General features: G+C 37.4%; 1 protein-coding gene across 3 annotated transcripts in view; it reads left to right on the forward strand.

The window, feature by feature from the left end:
- Window positions 1-26,482, forward strand: part of PRRG1 (proline rich and Gla domain 1) — a 98,985-nt gene extending 72,503 nt beyond the window's left edge. For all 3 annotated transcript variants that reach the window (XM_005593273.4, XM_065538575.1, XM_045384496.2), the window contains 2 exons: window positions 8,917-9,077; window positions 22,414-26,482. In XM_005593273.4, coding sequence (XP_005593330.1) covers window positions 8,917-9,077; window positions 22,414-22,899 — 647 coding nt within the window. In that variant the 3' untranslated portion in view covers window positions 22,900-26,482. The remainder of the gene's footprint in view (window positions 1-8,916; window positions 9,078-22,413) is intronic.
- The last annotated feature ends 1,431 nt before the right edge of the window (window positions 26,483-27,913 follow it).

Raw genomic sequence — 27,913 nt, forward strand, 5'->3', positions numbered from 1 at the left:
AAAATGACTTAGAAGCCAGAAAACAAAGAATTATGAGTTTGACACTTCATAAGATTTTAAAAAAATATAGCTAAGCACAGGATTGGGTGGGGTGGGTGCTTTTTTGATTTTCTCTGTTTGTCTATTGTTGGTTTGGGGTATGGTGATTGCTTGGCTGGATAATTGTGTATTAATATCCCAAAGGGATTTGGATCCAATACACTACTCCCACTTTCTGAAATTCTTTCCAATTATAGAACTCTTATTTTTTTTTTTTTTGAGATGGAGTCTCGCTCTGTCGCCCAGGCTGGAGTGCAGTGGCCGGATCTCGGCTCACTGCAAGCTCCGCCTCCCGGGTTTACGCCATTCTCCTGCCTCAGCCTCCAGAGTAGCTGGGACTACAGGCACCCACCACCACGCCCGGCTAGGTTATTTTTTATTTTTTTATTTTTTTATTTTTTAGTAGAGACAGGGTTTCACCGTGTTAGCCAGAACGGTCTTGATCTCCTGACCTTGTGATCTGCCCGTCTCGGCCTCCCAAAGTGCTGGGAATACAGGCTTGAGCCACCGCGCCCGCCCTAGAACTCTTTATGGTTACAACTGAAAGTACTTAAGAAATCATATCCAACACCTTTGCTTCATCAATTAGGAAACATGTTCAGATAAATTAAGCAACAAATGTAGTATCAGAGAACCAGTTTACTGCCAGAGCTGCAACAGGAATCCATATATCCTGACTACAAATTCAGGGTCTTTTTACCATACCACACTTTTTCCTTATCCTATACTTTCACTTGCCTCAATACAGGGTTGGTGAAAATGGTTAATAGATATTGGCTCTCTTAGACTTCAGCAGCATATCTCAAAAGGCAGCTTTCATGTGACAAACAGAAGGCTTGAATAAGCAGAGAGCTTTGCATGTTCTACAGTCTTGTATGAGAAATTTACAGTTAAGCCAGATTACTAGAGATTTATTCAGAAAAGGAATCAGCTTCCTGGTTAGTTTGTGGACTCTGTAGATTTAGTCTCTAGTACACCAACATTTATACAACACTGGGAAGAAATTTTCCATTTGAGCAAATATATTTTGCAGATTGCGGATGCTTACCTTTTTAAACATGATTTAAGATATTTTTAAAAACCATATTTTTATAGAAATAGTTCTAAATTAGATTGTATAATTTACTGCCTCCTTGAACATTATCCTGAACATCATATAGCCCTTTATTGGTGATTCACATTCACCATGATAAACATAATCATTGATGTCTATAGCCTTGAGAGCTGTCAGTGTGCTGGGGTTTAGATCCTACTCTAACCCCCAAAGAACCTTCTGACTCTCTTCTCCCTTGCCTTCAGATTAATTAGCTTTCACTTCTGTTTGCTTTCAGTATGTTGATCTAGTTCAGCCCACCCTGTCCCTTCTGCTTTCCAGTTTTCATGTGCAATGAGGCTTTGAAGTCATGCATAGAGGAAACTGACCTTTGGTTAGTCTAAGAAGTTGAGGTTTCCCTGTAGATAAAGCATCGGGTGAGTTGTAATGCATGACCTTGGTTGTCTCTTGTTTCTAAGTTCATGAGAATGGGTTTATTTCAGCAACTTTTGCATTTCTGCATAAATGAGGTATTACTGTCATTCATATCTGTAGTGATTATGTAAAACCTTGAATAGCCACCCAAACTGTCAACCTAAAATTCAATAAAGCATATTTTGTTATAGTTACTTATGATTATCTAAACATACATACCTGTCATGTATGTAATTTTTCTTCCATAATCTATCCTTTCTAAGAGCTTCTTTGTGGTCTGTTGTTAAAATTTCAGTGATGATAAGCTATCAACGTATATTTGGCCAAAGTTGAAGTTAATAAAAGCAAGCATATACATTATGGCAAAGGCTGTTTCCTCACAAGTTTGTTACAAGTATCAAGTTCTTATTTTTTTTTTTTTTTTTTGAGACGGAGTCTCGCTGTGTCGCCCAGGCTGGAGTGCAGTGGCCGGATCTCAGCTCACTGCAAGCTCTGCCTCCCGGGTTTTTACGCCATTCTCCTGCCTCAGCCTCCCGAGTAGCCGGGACTACAGGCGCCCGCCACCTCGCCCGGCTAGTTTTTTGTATTTTTTAGTAGAGACGGGGTTTCATCGTGTTAGCCAGGATGGTCTCGATCTCCTGACCTCGTGATCCGCCCTCCTCGGCCTCCCAAAGTGCTGGGATTACAGGCTTGAGCCACCGCGCCCGGCCTCAAGTTCTTATAATAAGGACCACTTCTCGACTATTTCTTGAGAAGAAGTTCTGAAATTTTAAAATCTCATGATATACCCAAAATATTTATGAATCATAAAAGTATATTGTAGCAACTATACAGCATTGGTTAACTGAAAGGACTTATAAGATTCTACGGGGTATATTCTCGTAAGGCTTTAATAATGACTCAAGGTATGGTACAGCAGGAGAGAGATCACTCACAAGGCCATTTTTAGTTGCACAGGACACATTTGTCTTCTAATTGTGAACCACCAAGATATATGCAAGATAACCTTGGTATTGGGAGCTAAGGCACACATTTACAGAAGATGTTTGATATCCCACTGGTCATGTAGCTGAAACTAGACTATGTAATCAATTAGTCAGGTGCAATCAGCCTATATGTTTTCCAAAAATAGTTCAGACAAGCTACTACAGTGTGCCTCCAAGCGAATTTGAGACATTAAATAGCACTTTGTAAAGCTACTACATTTCATACCAGACTTGACCAAGGAGACCAAACTCCCAGGCATTCCTGAAGTTAAGGAGACAGACTCATGGCAAGTTAATCCTATTTATTCTATATTTTCTAAGTGTATTTTTATTATCAACTTGATAAATATCTTTTTTTTTTCTTTCACGTAATAACTGCCACAATGGTAGTGACAGTGAGTCACACTACTACTTATTGTAAATTTGTTCTTTTTCAAGCCCTGAGCAAAGCACTTATTTATAACTTATAACTTGAGATTGGTGCTATTTTTTCAGTTTTACAGATGAATAAGTGACACTTAGGTTTTTGTTTTCTTCACATAACTATTTGTTCTGACAACCCTTTTTCTAACTAGTGCACACTACTTAACAAGCTTGGGATATCAGTAAGATTAAATACATTACTCAAAACAACCACAAGGCTCCCCCAATCAATGCCATAATGTCTTTATTCCTTTTCTGACTAACCTTGTTCCCATGAGAAATTCAATAACTCCAGGGTTGCACAATAGGTCAATAGGCCTTGACTCTTGCATTGAAGAAGAGACATGGAATGCTAGGTTCATTTGTAGAAAGTCCTCATTCTCTGTTCTTGATGTTCTTGCTACTGTTGCTGGTGTATAGTTTTATATCAAAAATAGGGCACCTATGGCCAGTTGCTGTGGCTCATGCCTGTAATCCCAGCACTTTGGGAGGCCAAGGTGGGAAGATGGCTTGAGCCCAGAGTTTGAGACCAGCCTGGGCAACATGGAAGAACCCCGTCTATGCCAAAAAAAGAAAAGAAAAGTCGAGTGTGGTGGCACACACCTGTAGTCCTAGCTACTCAGGAGACTGAGGTGGAAGGGTCTCTTGAGCCCAGGAGGCAGAGGTTGCAGTGAGCCAAGATCGCATCACTGTACTCTAGCCTGGGCTACAGAGCGAAACTCTGTCTCAAAAATAAATAAATAAATAAGTTAAGTAAGTAAATAAATAAATAAATTAGGGCATCCAAACCACAAACTCACACACCCACCAGAAATATGCCTGCCTTTTGACCTTGAACATCCATCATGTTCAGTCTTACAATAGAACTCTTTGTGTATCTCTTTTATTATATCTCTGTTACCTCTTGCACTGAAGAACCTTGAGGGCAGAGGTCACCTGCTACTCATCTTTGTGACTTGTTGCATCTACTTATGTCATTTATTTTTATTATTTTCTTTTGAAGAGAAAGCATGGGTGAGAGCTTATTTATTTTGAAATTATGAAAAAGTGGTTACATTTTTTGAATAAATATACTTATTTTGTGTGTATGTATGTGTAAATATGCCTTGGATTTGAAATATTTAATAAGAGTGTTTCCTAACTGAATCTGCAGAAAAAAAGTTTAGGTTTTTCTTTATTTCCTTTAATGGGAAACCTTCGTGTGTTAAATAACACCCCAGTATTGTGTTCTCAAGGCACATTTACATTCTGTATACTTGTCACATCATGTAATCCTTCATTAAGGCATGCACATGATTCCTGATAGCTGTAATTTAACTCACACAATTTAAGGAGAAAGAGGCAATTAAGGAAGTGATCACTCAATTTAAGGAAGTGATCAACTTTAGTTTCAAACATCATGGCTTTAGTTAAATGTCCTAACGCAAGACCTTGCATCCTGGAAATTGCCCCATGTTTTTAGAGGAGGTAGTCTGATTTCATCCTAGAGATCAAAGCTGCCACCTTCTCCTTTATTTTGTTTTCACATTTTAAAAAATTCTAATTTTAGGGGCACATGTTCTCAGGATCTCCTGAGGGCTGTGTCATGGGCAAAAAAGAAAATAATTTAGTTCTGGTATCATCATTTAGGGTCCATTAGGCTTCCAAATACTTTGATGAGCACTGGCAAATTCTCTGCCACTACTTCCTGTTCCCTAATATGTGGCAGACATAACTAATCTATAATAGTATCTTTCCTACAGGTCAGATTCTTACTTTAAGTGATATCTTCTAATGGACTGGATTTGGCAAGTGAGATAAAATCTACTTGCCAACTGAATCCATGTAGAGTTCTCAGTATTATATTACCTTGCCGCCCAGTACAAGAAATACATAGAAGATGATTATGGAATGCTTGGTAATTTGATTAGACTTGGATTAGAAGCTTTGTGTCCTGCTATATTACCTTCCAATTGCTTATTCTTCTAAATTAGACTGCTTTCCGGTTACTGGAGTTAGGGGCTTGCTTTGACTCACCTTTTTGAGTTGGATAGCATATAAGAAAATAATTGTCTCTTAGAAGCATTTAGCTTTCTTCTCTTAAAAGTTCAAAATACGGCCGGGCGCGGTGGCTCAAGCCTGTAATCCCAGCACTTTGGGAGGCCGAGGCGGGTGGATCACGAGGTCAGGAGATCGAGACCATCCTGGCTAACATGGTGAAACCCCGTCTCTACTAAAAATACAAAAAACTAGCCGGGCGTGGTGGCGGGCGCCTGTAGTCCCAGCTACTCGGAGGCTGAGGCGGGAGAATGGCGTGAACCCGGGAGGCGGAGCTTGCAGTGAGCCGAGATCGCGCCACTGCACTCCAGCCTGGGCGACACAGCGAGACTCCGTCTCAAAAAAAAAAAAAAAAAAAAAAAAAAAAAGTTCAAAATACATTAATGTTGATTGTTTGATTTATCCTCAGAAAAACTGATTCAAAACCCAGGGATATCTTAGACCACATTAACATATGTATTGTCTTTAAAACAAGGAAGCCGATAATCCTGATCAGTTTTGCACTTGTCAGACCAAACACAAAGTATTGCACTCAGCATAGGTCACTGTATTTTCAGAGGAAGATGATGCAAACTCAAATCCATTTTCTATGGCAAACAGATGAAGAAACAAGACATGTTTATTCTGGAAAAGAAGTCCCACGGGAAACCATTTACTGTCTTTCTTCCTGTATTAGTTGGCCTGTTATATGGAGGAGACTTACGTGTTAATTCAGAGGGTATAAATAAGACCAATGACTAGGAAGTTGTTAAATCAGTAAAATATCTCTTGAAAAAGGGTACTGTAGTCAAATATCACAAATGCATGTATCATGTTCCGTTTCAGGAGACTTACAAATACATGCATGCATAATGATGTTTCAGTCAACAATAGACCGCGTATACAATGATGGTCCCATAAGATTAGGAGCTGAAAAGTTTCTATTGCCTATTGACATCATAGCATCACAGTATAACACATTACTCACATGTATGTGGCAATACTGGAGTAAACAAACCTACTGCACTGCTAGTCATATAAAAGTATAGTACATACAATTATATATTGTACATAATACTTGAAAATGATAACAAATGACTATGATGCTGGCTAATAATGTATTTACTATTTATTGTCATTCTGGAGTAAACTCCTTCTACTTATGAAAACAATTAACTATAAAATAGCTTCAAGCGAGTTCTTCTGGAGGTAGTACAGAAGAAAGCATTGTTATAATAGCAGATGACAGCTCCATGCATGTTATTGTCCCCGAAGACCTTCAAGTGGGATAAGATGTGGATGTGGAAGACAGTGATACTGATGATCCTGACCCTGTGGAGGCCTAGGCTAATGTGTGTGCTTGTGTCTTAATTTTTAACAAAAAAGTTTAAAAAGTAAAAAAATACAATAAAATTTTTAAATAGGAAAAAGGCTTATAGAATAAGGATATATATAAAGAAATAAAATATTTTTGTACAGCTGTACAATGTGTGTTTTAAGTTGTGTTATCACTAAAGAGTTAAAAAGTTAAAAATTTAAAAAGAGTATAAAGTAAAAATGTTATAGGAAGCTAAGGTTAATTTATTACTGAAGAAGGAAAAACATTTTCCTTCTTTTTATTTTCATTTCATTTTATTTTTTATTTTTTAATTTAATTTTAATTTTTTTGAATGAGGTCTCACTGTGTTGCCCAGGCTGGTCTCGAACTCCTGGGCTCAAGCAATCCTCCCACCTCAGCCTCCCAAAGTGCTGGGATGACAGGCATGAGCCACCGCTCCCAACCAAAATATTTTTTTTAAGAAATATATTTTTATATATTTAATGTAGCGTAAGTGGACAGTGTTGATAAAGTCTACAGTAGTGTACAGTAATGTCCTAGGCCTTCACATTCGCTCACCACTCACTCAGGCCAACTTTAAATCCTGTTAGCTCCATTTATGATAAGTGCCCTGCAAACTCCTTTTATGGTAAGTGCCCTGTACAGTACCATTTTTTATCTTTTATATCATATTTTTCCTGTACATTTTCAATGTTTAGATATACAAATACTTACCATTGTTATAATTGCCTATAGTATTCAGTATAGTAACAAGCTGAATAGATTTATAGCCTAGGACCAACAGGCTATATCATATAGCCTAGGTGACTAGTAGGCTATGCCATCTAGGTTTGCGACAATACACTCCGTCCTGTTTGCACAATGATGAAACAGCCTAACGTATTTCTCAGAATGGATTCACATTGTTAAGTGATGCATGACTGTTTATACTAAATATATATTAAGGACCCTAAAAAGTCATTCAGTGAAAGATCTCTTTAAATTTGTTAACCCTAGCATTCCATAAATACTTCCTCAGAATGTTTCCAAGGAACTTTCATTAGGATAGTGATTCTCAAACTGTGGTAACGGGAGCAGCAGCAGCAGCAGCATTTCCTGGGAACTGAGTAGAAATGTAATTTTATAGCCCTACCTCAGATCTATGGCATCAGAAGCTCTGGAGTGGGACCCAGCAGTCTGTGTGATAGTCCTTCAGGGATTCTGATGCGGCTAAAAGGCAAGAAGCATTGTTAGAAAATTTTACTATTATTCTCCAACTTAACAGTAACCTTTTGCTTTCCTTCATTACACTTACCACAATTTGTATTTTCTAAAGTTTGTTCTAATGATATTCTATGAATCTGTGAATTCATATTCCATAATCATAATCTGTTCTCTGAATTTCCTTCCTTCTGTACCTCATAAAGGGTCATAAAGGCAACCCTTTCTGAGGTACAGAAGGAAATACTCATTGAAGGCCTATCATGGTTTTCACCCTGGTATAAGTGCCATCTAGCTGGTATCAATTTGGATACTGTAAAGAATCCTAAATAATAAGTCCATATATTCTATAAAGTAAAATACTCATTTCTATAACAAAGCAAAACTTTACTCCATTGCTGGCTGTCATTGTCATTTTTAAAAGAGCACATAACTCTTTTAAAGTTTTTCATTTCCTTCAAAATGTTTTTCAGAAAATGTAGACTTTTTTAGCATCTTGAAAGATCCGTAATATGCCTTTTCTCATGTCAGAATTCTATAATTTAGGAAATATTCTAATCTCTTGCATTAACAGAAATGAAATTCTGGTGGCATAATATTTGTTTCTCCAAACAAGCAACACTCTTTTAGAAAAATGTAATTGAAATTGAACTTAAAATCTATTTGTATTTAAAAATAAAAAATCTTATTTTTTATTTTTATATTTTATTATTAAAATAAAATAATCTTATTATTTTACATGGTTTCATAAATGTATTTTGAATGTTTATATTGAAATGCCTCTGTAAATCATGCAGAAGAATTTTCTTTTTCTAAAGGACAGTGAAATGAGGTTGAATGTGTTAAAAAGCATCACACTGTATTTAACTCAAGTACATTTAGAACAAAATTATTATTAGGATTTTCATAGAATGAATCATGGCCAAATTTAACTTCTCAATTTTTTTTTTAAAACCTATTCTTTTCATACAAGTAAGAGCTCTCTGGGTTTATATTACTAGGTCAACTGAAGTGTTATTTATTTTTAGGTAGACGGACAAAGACTGATAATCTAGAGACTGGATTTGATTTGGCTGCTGCTGTCCGTCAGCAGAATGCCTTGGGGTATCTACTTACAGTAATGAGAATAAGTAGTGCTATCATTATTACTATATTTAAATACCCATGGTTTGCAGGAATGTGCTAAAGTCTGAATATCACATAGTTCGTTATGTCACTGTCCCTGCCCAGGGCAACTGCTATTGAAAGGACATACTCACATGATGAAGAAGATAGCAGATACAGTGGTTTGGAGCTGAGTGTTACTTCATTGCTGACTCACCGAAAGAGGCTTAGGATGTTGGCTATGTTTTCTAAAGAGCATCTTGCAGTTTTCATCTGGTATATCAACTTCCCACATAGGTTTTTTATTACATTTTTATACTTCTTATTATATTTCTTTTTAGTTTTCCTCACGGGAGAAAAAGCCAATTCCGTATTAAAACGCTACCCAAGAGCTAATGGGTTTTTTGAAGAAATAAGACAGGGCAACATTGAGCGTGAGTGCAAAGAAGAATTCTGTACATTTGAAGAAGCAAGAGAAGCTTTTGAAAATAATGAAAAAACTGTAAGTATGTTGGCAATTTAAAAAAATTTGCCCTAATTTGCCTACCTTTTTGATGTATATTTGAAATCTGCATCCCTGAATTATGTACATTGCTAGCAATTAAAAATTCCTTTGTTAGGAGCTCGGGAAGTGGCATCTAATTAGTAATATTCTGTGGGTTGGAGAGCTAGGTTCACCTCCCCTTGTGCTGGACTGTCTTTGAAAGCCCCGTTTCTTTTTTTTTTTTTTTTTTTGGAGACGGAGTCTCACGCTGTTGCCCAGGCTGGAGTGCAGTGGCGCGATCTCGGCTCACTGCAAGCTCCGCCTCCCGGGTTCCCGCCATTCTCCTGCCTCAGCCTCCTGAGTAGCTGGGACTACAGGCGCCCGCCACCGCGCCCGGCTAATTTTTTTTTTGTATTTTTAGTAGAGACGGGGTTTCACTGTGGTCTCGATCTCCTGACCTTGTGATCCGCCCGCCTCGGCCTCCCAAAGTGCTGGGATTACAGGCTTGAGCCACCGCGCCCGGCCTGAAAGCCCCGTTTCTATAGGACTCTGCTGAGCTAGGATTTATCATCTTGACAAGTAGGAAGGATTTGATTTGCACCAAGCTTTGTTCTAGAAGGTTATAGATAACATCACTTTGCCTAATTACAGAGAAAGTGTGGAGGAAGCTAATGGATGGTGATAGTGTTTTAAAAGGTTTTACAAAAGAAAAGACATCCAGACATACCTTCCCACTCCACGAGAATACTCCTCTTTACTTCTCTTTACTCTAGACTATATGCTATTCAAGGAGAGCAGGAATGGGACAGCACAAGGCAGGGGTGAAAATTCTATAGAACTGCTCCACAGCTGGAAATTGTTACCAGAGGTAGCCATTGTGTAAAGATTCAGTCCTGGGCAGCAGGAAAATAACCCTAGATGCCAAACAAGTGGTGTCACTTAATGCTAAAAAGATACTAAATATACCTTAAGAGCAGCAGATGCAAAAGTTTTAAAGAAAGGGGTAAGAGGAAGAAGTCACATCTTAGTCAAATCACAGGGTTAGAAATAGGGAAAGAAATATATCATCCATGATAGCATCATGCAATCACAAAGCACTGTTGGCCTTTATTTCCCTTCCAGCTTTTTTCCTTTGCGTCCGCTTAGTCATTGTTGGTTTTATTTTATTCATTTTACTTTTTAAAAATAGTATATGTTCATTGTAGAGAAATTTAAAAATGTAGTAACATAAAATCACTTGAACCATGGGCCAAGCTGTACCTTAGCCCCTTTTAGCAATGGCTGGAGTGACTGGGATTCAGGGCACCACGTCCCTAGGCTGCACACAGCGTGGGGACCCTGGGCCCAGCCCACGAAACCATTTTTTCCTTCTGAGCTTCCAGGTCTGTGATAGGGGTGGGTAGGGGCTGCCATGAAAACCCATGACATGCCCAGGAGACATTTTCCTCATTGTCTTGGGGATTAACATTTGGCTCCTTGTTACTTATGCAGATTTCTGAAGCCAGCTTGAATTTTTCCTCAGAAAATGGGTTTTTCTTTTTTACTACATCATTAGGCTGCAAAATTTCTAAACTTTTATGCTCTGTTTTCCTTTTAAAATAGAATACTTTTAACAGAACCCAAGTCACCTCTTGGATGCTTTGCTGCCTAGAAATTCTTCCGCCAGATACTCTAAATCATCTTTCTCAAGTTCAAAGTTCCACAAATCTCTAGGGCAGGGGCAAAATGCTGCCAGTTTCTTTGCTAAGACATAGCAAGAGTCACCTTTGCTTCAGTTCCCAAGTTCCTCCTCTCCATCTGAGACCACCTCATTCTGGACCTTATTGTTCATATCACTATGAGCTTTTTTTGTCAAAGCCATTCAACAAATCTCTAGGAAGTTCCAAACTTTCCCACATTTTTCTGTCTTCTTCTGAGCCCTCCAAACTGTCCCAACCTCTGCCTGGTACCCAGTTCCAAAGTCACTTCCACATTTTCGGGTATCTTTTCAGCAGTGCCCCACTCTACTGGTACCAATTTACTGTATTAGTCGTTTTCACGCTGCTGATAGAGACATACCTGAGACTGGGAAGAAAAAGAGGTTTAATTGGACTTACAGTTCCACATGGCTCGCAAGGCCTTAGAATCAGGTGGGAGGTGAAAGGCACTTCTTACATGGTGGCAGTAAGAGAAAATGAGGAAGAAGCAAAATGGAAACCCCTGATAAACCCATCAGATCTCGTGAGATTTATTCCCTATCGTAAGAATAGCACAGGAAAGACTGGCCCTCATGATTCAATTACGTGCCCCGGGCCCCTCCCACAACACGTGGGAATTCTGGGAGATATAATTCAAGATTCGGGTGGGGAAACAGCTAAACTATATTATGTATATATACCACATTTTCTTTATACAGTGATCTGTCAGTGGGCATTTGGTTATTTTTAGTTAGGAGTAATATTTAGAAACTGAGATCTGGGAGCTAGAATATGCTCATTGCTACCAGAATGTCATTACTTCTGGATCTTTCAGCAATAGAGCTAGGAAAAAAAATCACATATATGTATACATGCATACAAATTCTATATATGTCTATATGTAGACATGTAAGCATATGTATACATGTAGACATATATGCGAAATAACTAATTCATTATGCTGATCTCCAATTCCAATCCAACCCCTCAGCACTCTTCCAGCCATTCTATATTTGTAGATATGTAAAAATTCCTTACAGATGTTCTTTCACAGTGAGAATTCCGGCACCCAATAACATCAATATATTAATAACTCATTTGCTTAGTTGTATAATACACACACAATGGGTTTGGAATTGTAATATCTATAATGTAATGGGGAGAGGGAAAACTTTTATATTCATTCATACATGCATGCATGCATTTTTTTAGCATCTTACTTGGAAATAATTATAGATCCACAAAACATTGCAAAGATAATACAGTGAGGTCCCATGTAGCCTTTACTCAGTTTCCCCCAATGGTTACATCTTAAATAACTGTGAGATCAAAACTAGGAAACTGACCTTGGTACAGTCTGTATGTATAGTTCTATGTCATTTTATCACTTGTACAGATTTGTGTAACCATCACTGCAATCAAGTAGCAGACATATTACATTACCACAAAGTTTTCCCTCATACTACCCTTTAATAGTCACACCTACCATCTTCCACAACTATCCCTAACCCTTAGCAATCACTAATCTGTTTCCATCTCTATAATTCTGGCATTACAAGAATGTTATATAAATGGAATAATATAATATGGAACCTTTTGATACTGGCTTTTTAGAGTCATCATAATGCTCTTGAGATTAATCCAAGTTATGTATATCAATAGTTCATTTATTTTTGTTTCTGAGTAGTATTCCATGGTATGGATATACCATGGTTTGCTGAGCCATTTGCTTATTGAGAGACATGTGTGTTGTTTCTAGTTCTTGGCTTTTATAAATAAAGCTGTTACGAACATTTAATAGGTTTTTGTATTGACATACATTTTCATTTCTGTGGGGTAAGTCACTGGGAGTACAATTCTTGGGTTGTATGGTATATGTGTAGTTTTTTAACACACTGACAAACTAATTTGTCATTGTATAAATTGCCATCTTACATTCTCACCAACAGTGTTTGAGAGATCCAGTTTCTTTACATTCTCATGAGCACTTGGTGTTTTTACTATGTTTCGTTTTAGCCATTCTGCTAGGTGTGTAGTGATAACTTCTTGTGATTTTAATTTGTATTTCCTTAATGGCTCATGATATTGAACATCTTTTTATGTGCCTATTTTCTATTTATGTATGTTCTTTGGTGAAATCTCTCTTCATGTCATTGGCTTACTTTCTGATGGGATGTTTTATTTTATTTTACTATTGAGCTTTGAGAGTTCTTTATTATCCTAGGTTTGGATCTGTTTTCAGATATATAGTTTCTAGGCTATTTGAGTTTTATATATTCATTGTATATTCTACTACTCTTATATTGCTTAAGTTTTATCATTGAGTCTCAGGGTGAACAGTGTTTTTTTGTTGTTGTTGTTTTTGGGGACAGATTCTTGCTCTGTCGCCCAGGCTGGAGTGAAGTGGCGCAATCTCGGCTCATGGCAACTTTTGCCTCCCAGGTTCAAGTGATTCTTGTGCCTCAGCTTCCTAAGTAGCTGGAACTACAGGTGCTTGCCACCATGTCCGGCATATACACACACACACACACACACACATTTAGTAGACATGGAATCTCACCGTGTTGCCCAGGCTGGTCTCGGAATCCTGAGCTCAGGCAGTCTGCCCACCTCAGCCTCCTAAAGTGCTAGGATTATAGACGTGAGCCACCATACCTGGCCATCATGGTGAACAATGTTTTTAATGCTTACCTCTCTGGCCTTTTATCTGTCTCAGTGCTTCTATATATCATTTCCCACCCACAGAGACAGGATGCTGCATGTCAGCGATCTTTGAAGCAAGTAGAAGAAATTCCTTCAACTGTGAGAGAATTGCTTGAGAAATTTTCTGTACTTCCAGCATCACCTTTTCCTTCCTATGGAATCATTCTCATCTCATTAGCCTACATGCCTTTAGAAAGGAAAAAAAAAAAAACCTCTCTTAAGACATCCCCATGCAACAACCACTTCATTTCTTGAAACTCTGCTCAGCCTACAATTGCTCCCCTAGTGAGCTTTCCTCTTCTCATACTTTAAATGCTAATAACTTCCAAATTTATATTTGTAGTTCCTGGAGGGCTACACTGAACTACAGACTTGTATGGCTAACTGCCTACTCAGCATGTTATCTTAGAATCAAATATGGTTCTCAAACTAAACAGACAAATTTGCATCCCTTCCCCCAAATATCGACACTTACTACAGCCTCTCTGATCTCAATAAGTAGTAAGTCCATCCACCATGTTTGCTGATCTCCAAAGCTTTTTGCCATCTCTGACTCCTGACTCCTCTTTTTTTCATATCCCACACCCCATCTGCAATAGTTGGTTCTAATATGAAAATATACTCAGAATCTAGCCACCTTTCTACTTGTTACCACTTTATGTCCAAGCCACCACCACCCTCTCATCTGTATGATTTTTTGGCCCCTGCCCCATAGTTGATTCCCAAAACAGCAGGTTAGAGTGATCCTTTAAAGTCTCTTACTTGCAAGGGCTTCCCATCTCCCTCAGTAAAGGCCAAAGTGCTCAGAATCATCCACCAGGTACTACACGATCAGTCCTCATCTATCTTCATCCCACACCTTCACTCCATATATAGTTATTTCTTTACCACATCTCCTATGACACTCCACCCCTTTGCTGTGGCTTTCTTGTGCCTCCTCACATACACAGACAGCACATGCCCTGCCTCATGACTTTGGCACTTGCTCTCTCCTCTTCTAGATGGATATGTCTGAGTTCCTTCACCACTCTCAAGTCTTCACTCAAGTTCACTTTCTCAGTGAGAAAGTATCCTACCTTAAATTGCAACCTCTTGTCCCTTCTGTGACTTTTTTCTTTCAAGCACTGACATCATTTGACATCTATTTATTTATTTATTTTTTAAATTGTTAGCTCCATGAGACAACATTTCTCATCTGTTTTGTTCATAGCTATGGTCCCTAGCATATAAAGCAGTGCTGGTACATAATAGAGGCCAAATAAATATTTGATGGATGAAGGAAGGAATGGATCGGCAAATTACAAAGTAAATTTAATTTATGGGAAGAACCGATTTAAAACTTGTTCCCAAGTTGGCTGATAGATAATAGACTTTAAAATGGTTTTTATTATGTTGTTGTTCTGTTTCCTTCTTTGTGCTTTAAAGTTTGTCATCTGAGTTTGTTCATGCCATTGAAACAATCCCATTTAGGATAAGGTGTGCTAGCCTTTGATCTAGCAAATGTAATTGAAGTGGCGTTCTCATTTTTGGAACCATTCTTCAACAATGGGATGGAATGAAAAGGCAGCTTTTAGCCTACTCGTGATGATCAGTGATTGGTATCAAATATTAGCTTTTGGAATTGGATACTATCTTAATATTCAAATAATGCCATTTTAAGTTATAGCATTAGTACGACCCTCTAAAATATACAGTTCAAGGAAAACCAGAGCCTTCTTTGGAACTACTGGTTGTTGTAGTTCACTAGGAGATAGATTTCCTGTTTCAGTTTGACAGTACCCAAGACTTGGGCTAACAACATAGGGCTATGATAAAGTTACAAATTATTTTGCAATTCCTTTTATTGTACTTTGGAAATGGCTAAACTGAATCTTATTTCTATAGTTACTGATATACCAACCATGAGAGTCATGATCAAATATTCTGCCCTAGGGGGAACTGTACCCTAACATTGGAAGAAAGAACTAGTGAAACCCCGTTATTAAGGAAATGAGCAGATACCCACTATAACAATAATTGAATTACAGTAGTCACCCCATCCAGATCAAAACCTCTGAGAAGTGAGCAGCAGTGATGACTGGTTGCTGTACTTTATCAAATATAACATAGCACAAATTAAAGAGTACACCATTTTTATGTATTAAAAAAGAGAAAAGGGCTGGGCATGGTGGCTCACGCCTGTAATCCCAGCACTTTGGGAGGCCGAGGTGGGTGGATCACCTGAGGTCAGGAGTTCAAGAGCAGCCTGGCCAACATGGTGAAACCTCGTCTCTACTAAAAATACAAAAATTAGCTGGTCATAGTGGCGGGCACTTTCAATCCCAGCTACTCAGGAGGCTGAGGCAGGACAATCACTTGAACCTGGGAGGCAGAGGTTGCAGTGAGCCGAGATCATGCCATTGCACTCCAGCCTGGGCAATAAGAGCGAAACCCCATCTCAAAAAGAAAAAAAAAAAGGAAAAAATACTGCTTTCAATGAATCCATACCATGTCATAGTATGTAAACTGCACCTCAATTTCAGAGAAGTTAAAATGTGAATAAATGATTGAAGAATCAATGAAATATGATGTTTAATTGGTTTGGTCATCTACTGCCTGATTTGAGGATCTCTCCCCTCCCTGACTTTGTCTCAGATCATATATATATTTTCTCTCCTAGATATGAGGAAGAACAAAGTGAGCATCTCTTTATGACTGTTTACATTTTTAAAAGAATTCATCTCTTACTTTCGTACTTTGGAGAGACAGTTTGCTATAGTGGTTTCTTAATTTCAGATTGCCTGGGTTCAAATCCCAGCTTAGCCATTCATCTTGACTTGCTCAAGTCATTAAATTTTTTTGTGCCTCAGTTTCTTCATATATAAAATAGAGATAACAAAAGCATCAACCTCATTGGGTTGCTGATATTAAATAAGTTAATGTATGTAAATCACTTACAGCAGTGCCTGGCATGGTATAAATACATTATGTGGTAGCTGTGAGTTACCACCATAATCACCATCATCACCCTCCACTCACTTCTAAGATCCTTTGTATTATTTATGCTTTGGGGGAAAGACTTCACTGTATACATTAGCACTGCATTTCTACCCATCATGTCACCCTGCATACAGAGATGGGAAAACCCTTAGAACCTGGTTTGGTTGTCAGGTGCCACCAGAACTCAGGAGGGTACATGGCTGATTTTGCTGTCCCACACACAGGCTGAAGACTGGAGGCAGGTTTTGTTGTGATAGCTTTCTGTGGTAATCCCCACCAATTCTATCTCAACCAGCATAAAAATGCTGATAAACTTAAGGTCTCATAATCATTCTTCAAAGTATATGAAGAACTAAGCTGCAATAATTCATTCTCTTCTTCAGGTACCAAGTTTAGCTCAATTATTGATTCAGGGTTTCAAAAAGCAAATGCATCTTTTACCCAACTGTTTTCCCTTAATGTTTCAAATTTTTCTTCTGGAAAGAAATGGCTACAAGTTTGAGATAGAGAAGTGAGATGCAACAATATCTCTAATTTTATTTCTTTCAAAATGTTTTCATTAATAATGTTCTCTTCAATATGTTGCAAAAATCTTGGAAACATGTAGTAGCTAGGACAATTACTTTTAAGTCTGGCTTGCCATAACAATAATGTCTTTAGAAATCCCTGGATACGTTCAACACCAACATGAGTTTTAGCAAGAAGAAACCACATCCAAACTATAGCACTTACAAACTTTTGTTTTATGGAGAAGTACACATGCATGTATACATACCAAATAGTAACATAATTCACAGGATCCTGCACCTTAGTCTCTCTCCTTAACGATATAAAAGAATGAGTTTTCAGCAGTCAATTTACATACTGGTCACTAGTGATATTCTGGGACTTGGGATTCCTCCTTTTGCTTATTACACCAGGACAGGTACCAATCCCCCAACTTCTTTGGTTCCGTTACCATTGTAGGGTCTTGACCTGTCATCTAGGTTCTTGATGTGTTGAGCAGAGGATTGGACAAAACACACAAACAAAGCAACAAAAGAATGAAGCAACAAAAGCATAGATGTATCGAAGCAAAAGTACGCTCCACAGAGCAGGAGCTGAAGAAACAGGTGGCTAAAGAGCACCGGTTGCAAAATCTTCTGGGGTTTAAGTACCCTTTAGAGGTTTCCTATTGGTTACACTCTGTGTAAATGAACACCTGACCTGTGACCAGTCAGAGGCTGAAGTGAAGTTATACCCTGTGCAAATGAAGACTTGTCCTGCAACCAATTGAAGGCTGAAGTGGAGTTACACCCTATGCAAATGAAGACTTGGCCTGTGACCAGTCACAGGCTCAAGTGAAAGCTCCTTGTCTCCAGACCCTATTCTCCTGCTTCAGTTCCATTCAAGTGTCCTGAATCCAAACCATAACCATTTCCAAATAATTCCATCTAAATTATGAGAATTTTCTTTATGTAACCTGTGTGCCACCTTGCAAAATATAGTGCCCATAATTAATTGAAACAGCATGCCACCAACCTTTGGTCTTCTCCATCCCCCAGCCATATCATCTTCAACTGGTAGTCAATTGAATTGATGCTTATCATGCCCAGCATAATATTGTTTCCCAGTAACTTGACCATCTTCTACTGACAGTTTTCAAGATAATACCTTACTTTTTGACAAAAGAATACAAAACATATCTTTTAAGATACTTTTTAAAGAGCTGGAATCTCCCTATGTTTCCCAGGTTTGTCTCTAACTCCTGGGTTCAAGGGACCCTCACACCTCAGCCTCTGAAGTAGCTGAGGGTACAGGTTTGTGCTACCACACCTCCGCATTATGTATCAATTTAAAAATTGCCTTTTCTACTTTTTCATAGCTTAGATATACATGTAACTACCTTAGAGACAAAGAAATTGACCCGAAGATGTTAAGTGACTTGTAAGTCCGGCCATTTTCCCTAGAGTATCACTTTTGGTAAGGAATCTTAAAACGTTGGACTACACTTGCTTGGATTTTCCAAGTTGGGTGTATTTCTGCCCTCTACTCTCAACAAGGCAGCTTTTGGAGTTAGGATTGGTTTTTAGTCCCTCGTCTCCTAAGGTCCTTCCTCCCCTTTAATGGCATTCTCTTTCAAGGATAGGGAGAAGCTGTAGGAGAGCTGTATATAAATGCTGCTAGGCCCTCCTCATCAATACAAACTCACTGGGAAAATCATCCACTTCCCAACTTTTTTATGTAGGTTCTGAGCTGATTGATCAGATTGCAAAACATGCCCCACTCTACTATCTTTCCAATTATGAAAACCTTGAGGTCAGGCCTTGAGTCACTCAAATTCTGTTCGTAAATGGCAATGAGAACATTCAAAACAAAAAAGCACACATTTTATAAAAGGGAAACAAATATTCTTTGTAAGAATCTTCCACCTACTGCATTTTGTTCTAGCACTCAGCTTACAGGATGAAACGTCTACCTCTTGCGACTCTTCCCTCTGAAACGGTTGTCGGACCTCTCTGGCAGCTCCAGATTGTGTTTATCACTTGTTTAATTTTTTCCTGAGCTGAAACTATAGAGTCCCTATAATGACTCTTTTCTTCATTCACTCTTTTACATCATGCTTAAGATTGCTATAAAAGTATGATTCAATTATGATAGTAATTCTTGTTTAGGCACACACGTTTGTGCCACATTATTGCCTGCCACTAATGTTAAATCCTTCTAAAGCACTGCTCTACCAAGTCTTGAAATCATTTGCTTATTCTAAATCTATTGCTGATTTGAAAAGAAAAAGAACTGTATAAATAGCTTACAGAAACATACTTTGAAATTATTTGTTTGAATGATAATTATTAGAGCTGATTTCACATGAATTTTCTTCTGACCCTCTGGCCTCAAGGACATAATATCAGTCTCTTTTCCAAATAAATCTGTCATTGTGTTTTTATTTAGATCATTGTTAACTTAGTTGAAAGCATTTAATCTGTAAAATGAGGCAGCTTGCTTTTGACTACACATTGAAAATGATGGAAGACTGAATTTTAGGAAAGTAGCCAAACTGATTCCAAATTACTTATACATCAAGGCAGATTGCTTATTGGTTTGCTCTGGTGGCAGACCTCTTAGGTTGAAATCCCAGCTCCAATGTTTAGATGTTAAATGACCTTGACTTTATCATTATGTAACCTCTCTGAGCCTCCATTTCCTCATCTGCAAAGTGAGGATGATAACAGAGCCTACAGTATTTTATATGTTAAGGATTAAGTAAGTTACTACCTGTAAAATTAAAATCTGGTTTACTCATTCAGTTTTTGCCTAAGCTTTGTTTTTATCCATTGAAAATAAATGCCCGATTATTTTTCTGTAATTTTTTTCCGAAGTGGAAAGAATTAGACTAAAATTTTATTTCCCAGAATGCCAAAAAACAGAGAAATTGAATTATGCAAGCAAGCGTGCAAAAAAGATTCATGTAGATTAATCCTTGGGTATTCCAAAGTAATGTGGACAATATAAAAGAGTCATATTTTATTATATTTTTCTAAGATTAGCATCATATAATTATTTAAATCACATATATTTATTGGTATTTTTGGATAAATTGAAATAGAGTAAAAGAAAGTGGTGACCTGAGAGACTAGGAAGAGAGAGGTTAAAGTCTCACCTGCAGATAAAGGAAAATTTACTATGGATCAGATACTTGATAAGTTTATTTTATTTTATTTGGTGCAGTTTGATTCCAAATTTGTAAAAGAGTCTGTTGTTTTTTAGGAGTGCAACTGTGATTGGCAAGTGTACAGGAGATAAGAGATGTAAAGCAATTTTTTAAATGATGTAAACCTAAATGTTAATACTGCTTACATCTTTATGATGGAACTACAAGTGATTTGTTTTCATTTTTGCTGTTTTTGTTTTGTTGAGACAGAGTTTCGCTCTTGTTGCCCAGGCTGGAATGCAATGACGCAATCTCAGCTCACCCGCTACCTCTGCCTCCCAGTTTCAAGCAGTTCTCCTGCCTCAGCCTCCCGAATAGCTGCAACTACAGGCATGCGCCACCGTGCCCGGCTAATTTTGTATTTTTAGTAGAGACCAGGTTTCTCCATGTTGGTCAGGCTGGTCTTGAACTCTTCACCTCAGTTGATCCGCCTGCCTCAGCCTCCCAAAGTGCTGAGATTACAAGCGTGAGCCACCACACCCGGCCCCATTTTTGCTGTTTTTACATGAGTGAAGTTTTATATCATTAACTTTTTTCAATCCTAAAAGTGACAGTTATATAAAAAGTTAATGATGTGCAATTTTAGGAGCAAATTTATTGTGTAAAAAGTCTTCATATATCTATATTTAATAGTTTTTACCTGTGAATATATTTCCATATTAGTGAAACAAATGAGTCCTTTGACAATTTCAGCTATTACATACTATTCCTGAGATGATTGCTGTATCTAGACTCTACTTTTTCTTCTTTGGGCTTTTTAAAGTATTGGATCTTGCATATTTTCATCTGGATTTTTAGGTGAAATTCATTGCGAATCTGTACAGCCTTTAGTAAATCATACAATATTTCTTACAACATGTCCAGTTCCTCTTAGAATTATAGAATGTTGGAGTAATAATGTACCTTAGAGATCTCATTCAGGAGTCATTATTATGACCACAGGGTTCTTTAAAAGGTTATATGACTAAGTGAAGTAAAATATATGACTATAAAACAAGCAGCTTTAGTGCCCATAGTATTAGTTTGGACCTGATTTGGTGTTTTATCTAAATTCCATGCCCCCATGGGACATCTGAGTTCAGAATTCCAGGTGTAATCCAACTCCATTTGTCCATTCGTGTAGTGAGCTAACTCCTCTCCTCAGCTCTTCTTTTTCCAATTTGCATTCCAAGGGCTCCCTCCCTTGATGCCAGATAATTAAATAATATGAAATGGAAGACATTTCAAATATTATTAGTGACCCATAATACCTGCGAATAAATATGACTGTGAGAAAAGCACTTTGATAAATGGAGTCAATAGCATTGCAATTGTGGGTGATCTTTGTATCAAAGTAAGGGATAGGTAATCAGTCATTTTGAAGCAGAGATTCGATTATAATATATAAAATTAATTATAATCACTAATATGTATTGAGTATTTATATGCCAGGGGCTTAATTAGATGTGTTATAAATGTTATCTCACTTAATGCACAGGCAACCTATCAGGTAGGTTTGTATTATACCATTTTACAAGTGAGGAAACCGAGGCTGAAAGGAGTAACTTGCCCAGGTTTCATAACTAGTAATTGGGTCAAGTTTCTTTTTTATCTTTTAAATACTTCCCCCTACATACGGTAAAGTCTTGAACTACTGGATTACTTTTCATTTGGGATTAAGGTCCAGGTTTAGAAGTAACCTAATGCAGTTTCTTCACTAGCCTGAGGTCTCTCCTAGGAACAATATGTAATTTTGACCTTCAGTCACCATCTGTGTACTAAACTCTAGGGGCGGAGAGGGAGCTGAGGAGGAATGTCTGGTGGCAAGAAACCCCAAACAGAACCATTAGAAAACAAGGTGTTTCTGGAGTGTTTGAGCACTGAAAGACTACAACAGCCTAAACTTGTACATACTGTTAATGATTATAGGGATCATGAGATGAGAATCTTGTAATTGGATATGAAGAGCGATGATATTTAACATATTTTAACAGTAAATTATTTGGTATAATTAGTAAAGGGGAAAACGCTCGTTACTTATTTTTCCCTCTAAAGTGTCATAGCTGAAAATATAAATAACTCCAAGTCTTAAAAAACACTCTTGGATTCTGATTGACCATTTTATGGAGGATCCAGAATGAGTACAATAATGTATTTGTAATTTCTTGTCACATGGAAAATATAGACTGTAGGTCCTTTGATTCAGCAAATTTGGTTTTGGGTTTTTGTTCATTATGTTCATTGAACCCAGACATTTATTCATCTGGTATTTTCCATCTTTTATTCATACTGATTTTCTATTTATTTTGTATTGTATTTTCAGAAGGAGTTTTGGAGCACCTACACAAAAGCGCAACAAGGGGAGAGTAACCGAGGAAGTGACTGGTTTCAATTTTACCTTACCTTTCCATTAATCTTTGGCCTCTTCATTATCCTCCTTGTCATTTTCCTAATCTGGAGATGCTTCCTAAGAAACAAAACTCGTAGACAGACAGTGACTGAAGGCCACATTCCTTTCCCTCAGCACCTTAATATTATCACCCCACCCCCCCCACCAGATGAAGTGTTTGACAGCAGTGGATTGTCTCCAGGCTTTCTGGGATACGTAGTTGGGCGCTCAGATTCCGTCTCTACTCGCCTGTCCAATTGTGATCCCCCACCAACCTATGAGGAAGCCACTGGCCAGGTGAACCTGCAGAGGAGTGAAACAGAACCTCATTTAGACCCACCCCCGGAGTATGAGGACATAGTCAACTCCAACTCAGCCAGTGCCATTCCTATGGTGCCTGTGGTCACCACCATCAAATGAAGCTGCAAACTTCTTTTTACTCTAATCATTTTTAAAATACTAATGAAAGAACTTTCTAGCACTTTACCACTACATAAATGTTCATTGACTTATTTTATTGGACTCTTACAGCATACCACTTCATACTTTCTGGTTTTATTTTCTTTAGTTTTGTTTCTTGTTGTAGAATCATTATCCATGCTCATTTTTGCTAGGGGAAATATATGAAGAGGGAAAACACTAACGGGGTCTTTCTGTGATGTGATGAGACATACATGTAAGTGTATATATGTGTGTATAGGCATATATACATATGTATGTATCAACACAGTATATGTAAAACTGTCTTAAAAATCCATTAACTTCTACCTAAATCACCTGGAAAGAGAGCATTACTCACCAAAATTGCAAAACAAGGGTACCAAGAATTTGTGTAATAGCCAGTGACATGCTGTAGATTTTTGCAAACTGGATATACTTAGCATGTTTTCTAATTCTGACTGGCTTTTGTTAACTTGATAATTCTTCATCTACCTTAAAAAGAAAAAAATTACACATACTCATTCTTGATGTTAGAAAGAGAAAGAGTGTGTGTGAGCAATAATGCGTAAGCTACTGATAACTTGCTTACAGCAGATAGCAATAAGGTCTTTGGTAGCATTCCGCTTGTTTTGTAATAGGGATTTTCTTTTTGGTTGACCACTCCCCCCCGACTTCCAAAATTAAACAGTGTTTTCTTAGCATCTTGAATATCTCCTGTGGTGTATATTAACATCTTGATGAGACAGATTTCCAGGCAATGAAGTAATTTCTAAAATGGATATATGTGTGGATTAATGATAGGCAGTAGATACCCATTACTCCTTTACTCATGAATGGTAAAATTATTCTCACTGTTTTATTGCCTTTTACTGTACGTTCTACACTCTCTCCTACTGCCACAGAATTTTCAAGCCCTTAAGAGTTTAGTTAAAATAAAATTTTTGAAATTATTTTCTTAATATTTTTATATAGGCTGATGTCTTTGCCTCAAGATTGTTAAGAGGTAATTTTCCATTAAATTATGAACTGTGATTTTTATATTGCTCTCCAATTGGTATAAGAAGATTGCAAAGTCCGTGTTATGCTAGGTTCACAATAAATCTAGTAATAGCCCCACACAGATCTCATCATTGTTGCGACTTCCTTTTGTATTTTCATCAGCTATTTTTTTAACTGTAGGGTTTTTACTTTTTTCTTGGAGCAGAGAGAACAGGCTGTCAATGGGTTGCCAACATAAGCTGGCTGAGAAATAAAAGAAAACAAGACAGTTGTATCATAAAGTTTCATTTTGTATGCACTGATGGCAAATTCATTAGGTCAGTTAAGGGAAATGTTTGTACCACTTCCAAACCTTTTCAGCGTTGGATAAAATGATTGATGAGGCAGGCAGAAGGAATATAGGCTTCAGGTGTGTCATTTCCTGCTGCTTCCAGCTCCATCCCTACGGACGCCTCCCCCAGTCCTGCCCTGGAACCAAAGGAAGGAGTAACACTGAGGGGAATCCTGAAGTAGGAGTCAGATGACCTGAACTCAGATCTCCTCCATCACATACTTGTCACCACTGTACCTTGAGCAAGAACCATATCTGACCCTCAACCTCCTCAACTCTAAAATGGGGATAATATCATCTTTACAAGGATCAAATGAGATGGTATATATGTAAGAAATTTGTAAAATGTGAAGAGCTATCTACACTAAGTTCGTAATGTTATTATTATTGTGCTTCAAGGATAATTTTCCCGTTTTCCTAAATTGTATGAGATCTTTCAGTGGGCTGTTAGAGAATCCCTGTCATGCTCTGGTCTATTCTGAAAATGTGCCAACTGAAAGATGATAGCCCATGCAGCACAAACAGGTTTAAGCAAATGTTGGAAAGGGAACTAAGGCCTGTGTGCTTAGTTAATAGGTTTAGCAGCTTTCATGGACTAAAAATGATTGATTATATCTTGACCCTGGTCTCAGAAATGGCATTTTTAGTTTTGCCATGAGCACACATCAATCTTTGGCTTCTATTTAAAGCTAAAGGTAGAAGTGTTTGACCCAGTGAACTGTGTATGTATGTGTGGGGTATTTTTTTGTTTATTTTTAAATAAAAATTAAGACACCTTTTGTGTGGACATTTTTTTGTCTTTAATGTCAGGCTTTAGATTAGATCAGCAGTTGTCAAAGCATCGCCCGTGGACCCCTGGGTTCCTTGAGAGCCTTTCAGGGGGGACTATGAGATCAAAATATTTTTATTATAATGTGAAGACATTAGCTTTTCACTCTATCTCAAAAAAAGTGTTGCAAATGTAAAACATTGCCATCTTCTCACAAATCTCTTTTTCTGTTTTTGAAAATATGGCTATTTTTCATAAAATGTTATTTGTGTTAGCAGGTAATGGGTTTATTATGTTTAAATAAATTAATACTTTAAAATTTTTCAGTTTTTTTTTTAGTATGGTAAATATTGATAGATATAAACCTCATGAACAAAAGCACTTTGGCATCCAGATCCTCAATAAATGTTAAGGGAATAAAGGGGTCCAGAGACCAAAAGTTTTAGAGCTACAGGATTAGACATAGGAGAAGGATATTCTGTTACTAAGTGTGATTTCTTGCAACTTTATTTTACATTTTAAACTCCTGATATTGGATATAATGCTGCCTTTTAGAGACACTTGAATTGCAGTATCAGAATGAATGTTGATGTTTGAAGCCAAAAAGCCAAATGCTTAAACTGATCAATGACTATAGCTTTTTAGACTGTTGGTCAAATAACATACTACTTCACAGTAACAGCTTTATCAGCCATAGATCTCATGGTGGCTGCTGCATGATAATGATAGGATAAACAAAATACCACTGTCTTCAAGAAACATTATCTTAGGTTTGTTTGTTTGGTTTGAGTTTGATTTGGCTTTTATATTTTTTAAAATCCCTTTTGCTACCCCATCTGGTTTTATAAACTAAGTTTCTTAGCATTTGTTAAAATTAAGGGGTTTGTTTGGAATAATATATATTTTTTATGCTTTTGCCTTTCTTACCTGATTGATATTTCATTCACCTTTGATTGTTTTTTAAAAGTTTATTTTTACAGAATATATTTAGTACCTTTCTTAAGGAGTAACTGAATTGAATCAACCAGTTTGCATTTAAATAAAAGAACAGGCTCAATGGTCTTCTTGTGGAATGGTTTACACGTCTGCATGTGCAGTAGTTGTGTCTGGAATCCTAGAATTGGCACTTTCTGCCTCTCTGCTCTAAATGTCACAATAAATTATACTTGCTTAAAGTAAATATAATGATTTCTTCTTTTCCTATTGACCAGTACAGATAGAGATGTTGTGTTTGTTTCATTTTTAATGATGACTTCAAGATTGATGATCTGATCCAGTAACTGTGGAGGTAGCTTTAACTTGGTTCTGTGTAAATAGTATGTATTTTCTTATAATATTTCACATTTTAAGATGCTTGGTTTACATTAAATTATGGTATTTAACTTTTTATGTTTATACTAGGTAGGGTCTTTCTTATATTTCTGTGTTTTTGGTATGCTAAATAAAGCTATTTTTAAACCCAAGAGTTTTTTTCTGCCATGTGTTAATCATATTTTGGTTAGGTGGTAAATATGCTGCATATGTTCTTATTAATTATGTTCTTTTTAATAAGGTAAAATGGTTATGTTTCTTTTTTCTTACACATTTAGGGAATATAGCTCAGTAAAACAACAGAAATCATCTGATCAAAACCTCAGAGTGTTCTCAGCACGAGATAGAATTTTCTATACTACTTTTGAATGATTTTGGCATGATACAAAATGGAAGCAATTGCTCCAGAGGAATAGACTGAGCTCCCTGCATAGTGTAGTTTGTCAAGTCCTGGGAATAGTGTTGTCTATAGATGCCAAGGAGCCAGTTGTTTCCTGCTTAGCAGAACAGCCTGTGTTTGAAAAGAAAGCACAAGATGAAAACATTGTGACCAAAGGGCATCTTCCCATGTGTAGAGCTACCTCAAAGATTAAAAGCTGGTTTGTCACATCACTAACCAAACATATGTGAATATGAGTTGATACGATGAAAAGAATTAAAATTATTTACTCCATATTCAAGGATGAATTTTAAATATAAATTACAAACCTAAGTATCCATTTAATAAGCAGAAGTCCTCAAAGAGTTGTCCAAATAGTCTTTAAAAGGTACTTTAAAAAATCTATAGCAATTTCTAAAAGTTATATAACTTACACATTGATGACTACAATCATAAAACCCAAAACCTAGATCAAGAAATTTCTAGCACTCCAAAAGGCTTCCTCATTCCCCTTTCTTAAAGATACCATGATTCTAACATCTGTCATAATAGATAACTTTTTAAAAGTTCATACTTGGCTGTGGCCATATGGACTTGCCTTTTTTTTTTTTTTTTTTTTTTTTTTGAGACGGAGTCTCGCTGTGTCGCCCAGGCCGGAGTGCAGTGGCCAGATCTCAGCTCACTGCAAGCTCTGCCTCCCGGGTTTTTACGCCATTCTCCTGCCTCAGCCTCCCGAGTAGCCGGGACTACAGGCGCCCGCCACCTCGCCCGGCTAGTTTTTTGTATTTTTTAGTAGAGATGGGGTTTCACCGTGTTAGCCAGGATGGTCTCGAACTCCTGACCTCGTGATCCGCCCGTCTCGGCCTCCCAAAGTGCTGGGATTACAGGCTTGAGCCACCGCGCCCGGCCTTTTTTTTTTTTTTTTTTTTTTTAATAATTCTTTTAACATGTTTCAGAAAAGTTCAAGCGAAGATCCAGAGCTGCTCTTCCACCTCTCGGCCCTCCTTAAATTCAACTATTTGTTTTCTCTGAGACTTTTCAACATTCCTAAAGCTCTTTGAGGGCAAGACTTGTGTTTAATCCTTTTAACTCCCCTAAATACATCAAAAAGTGAGGGCTGTTTTTTTGTTTTTGTTTTTGTTTTTGTTTTTTTTGCCTACAAATCGACCAAAACACCATTAGCTTTCTGGCTGGCCTCAATGCT

The sequence above is a fragment of the Macaca fascicularis genome, chromosome X, assembly GCF_037993035.2.
Source record: "Macaca fascicularis isolate 582-1 chromosome X, T2T-MFA8v1.1".
Lineage (NCBI taxonomy): Eukaryota > Metazoa > Chordata > Mammalia > Primates > Cercopithecidae > Macaca > Macaca fascicularis.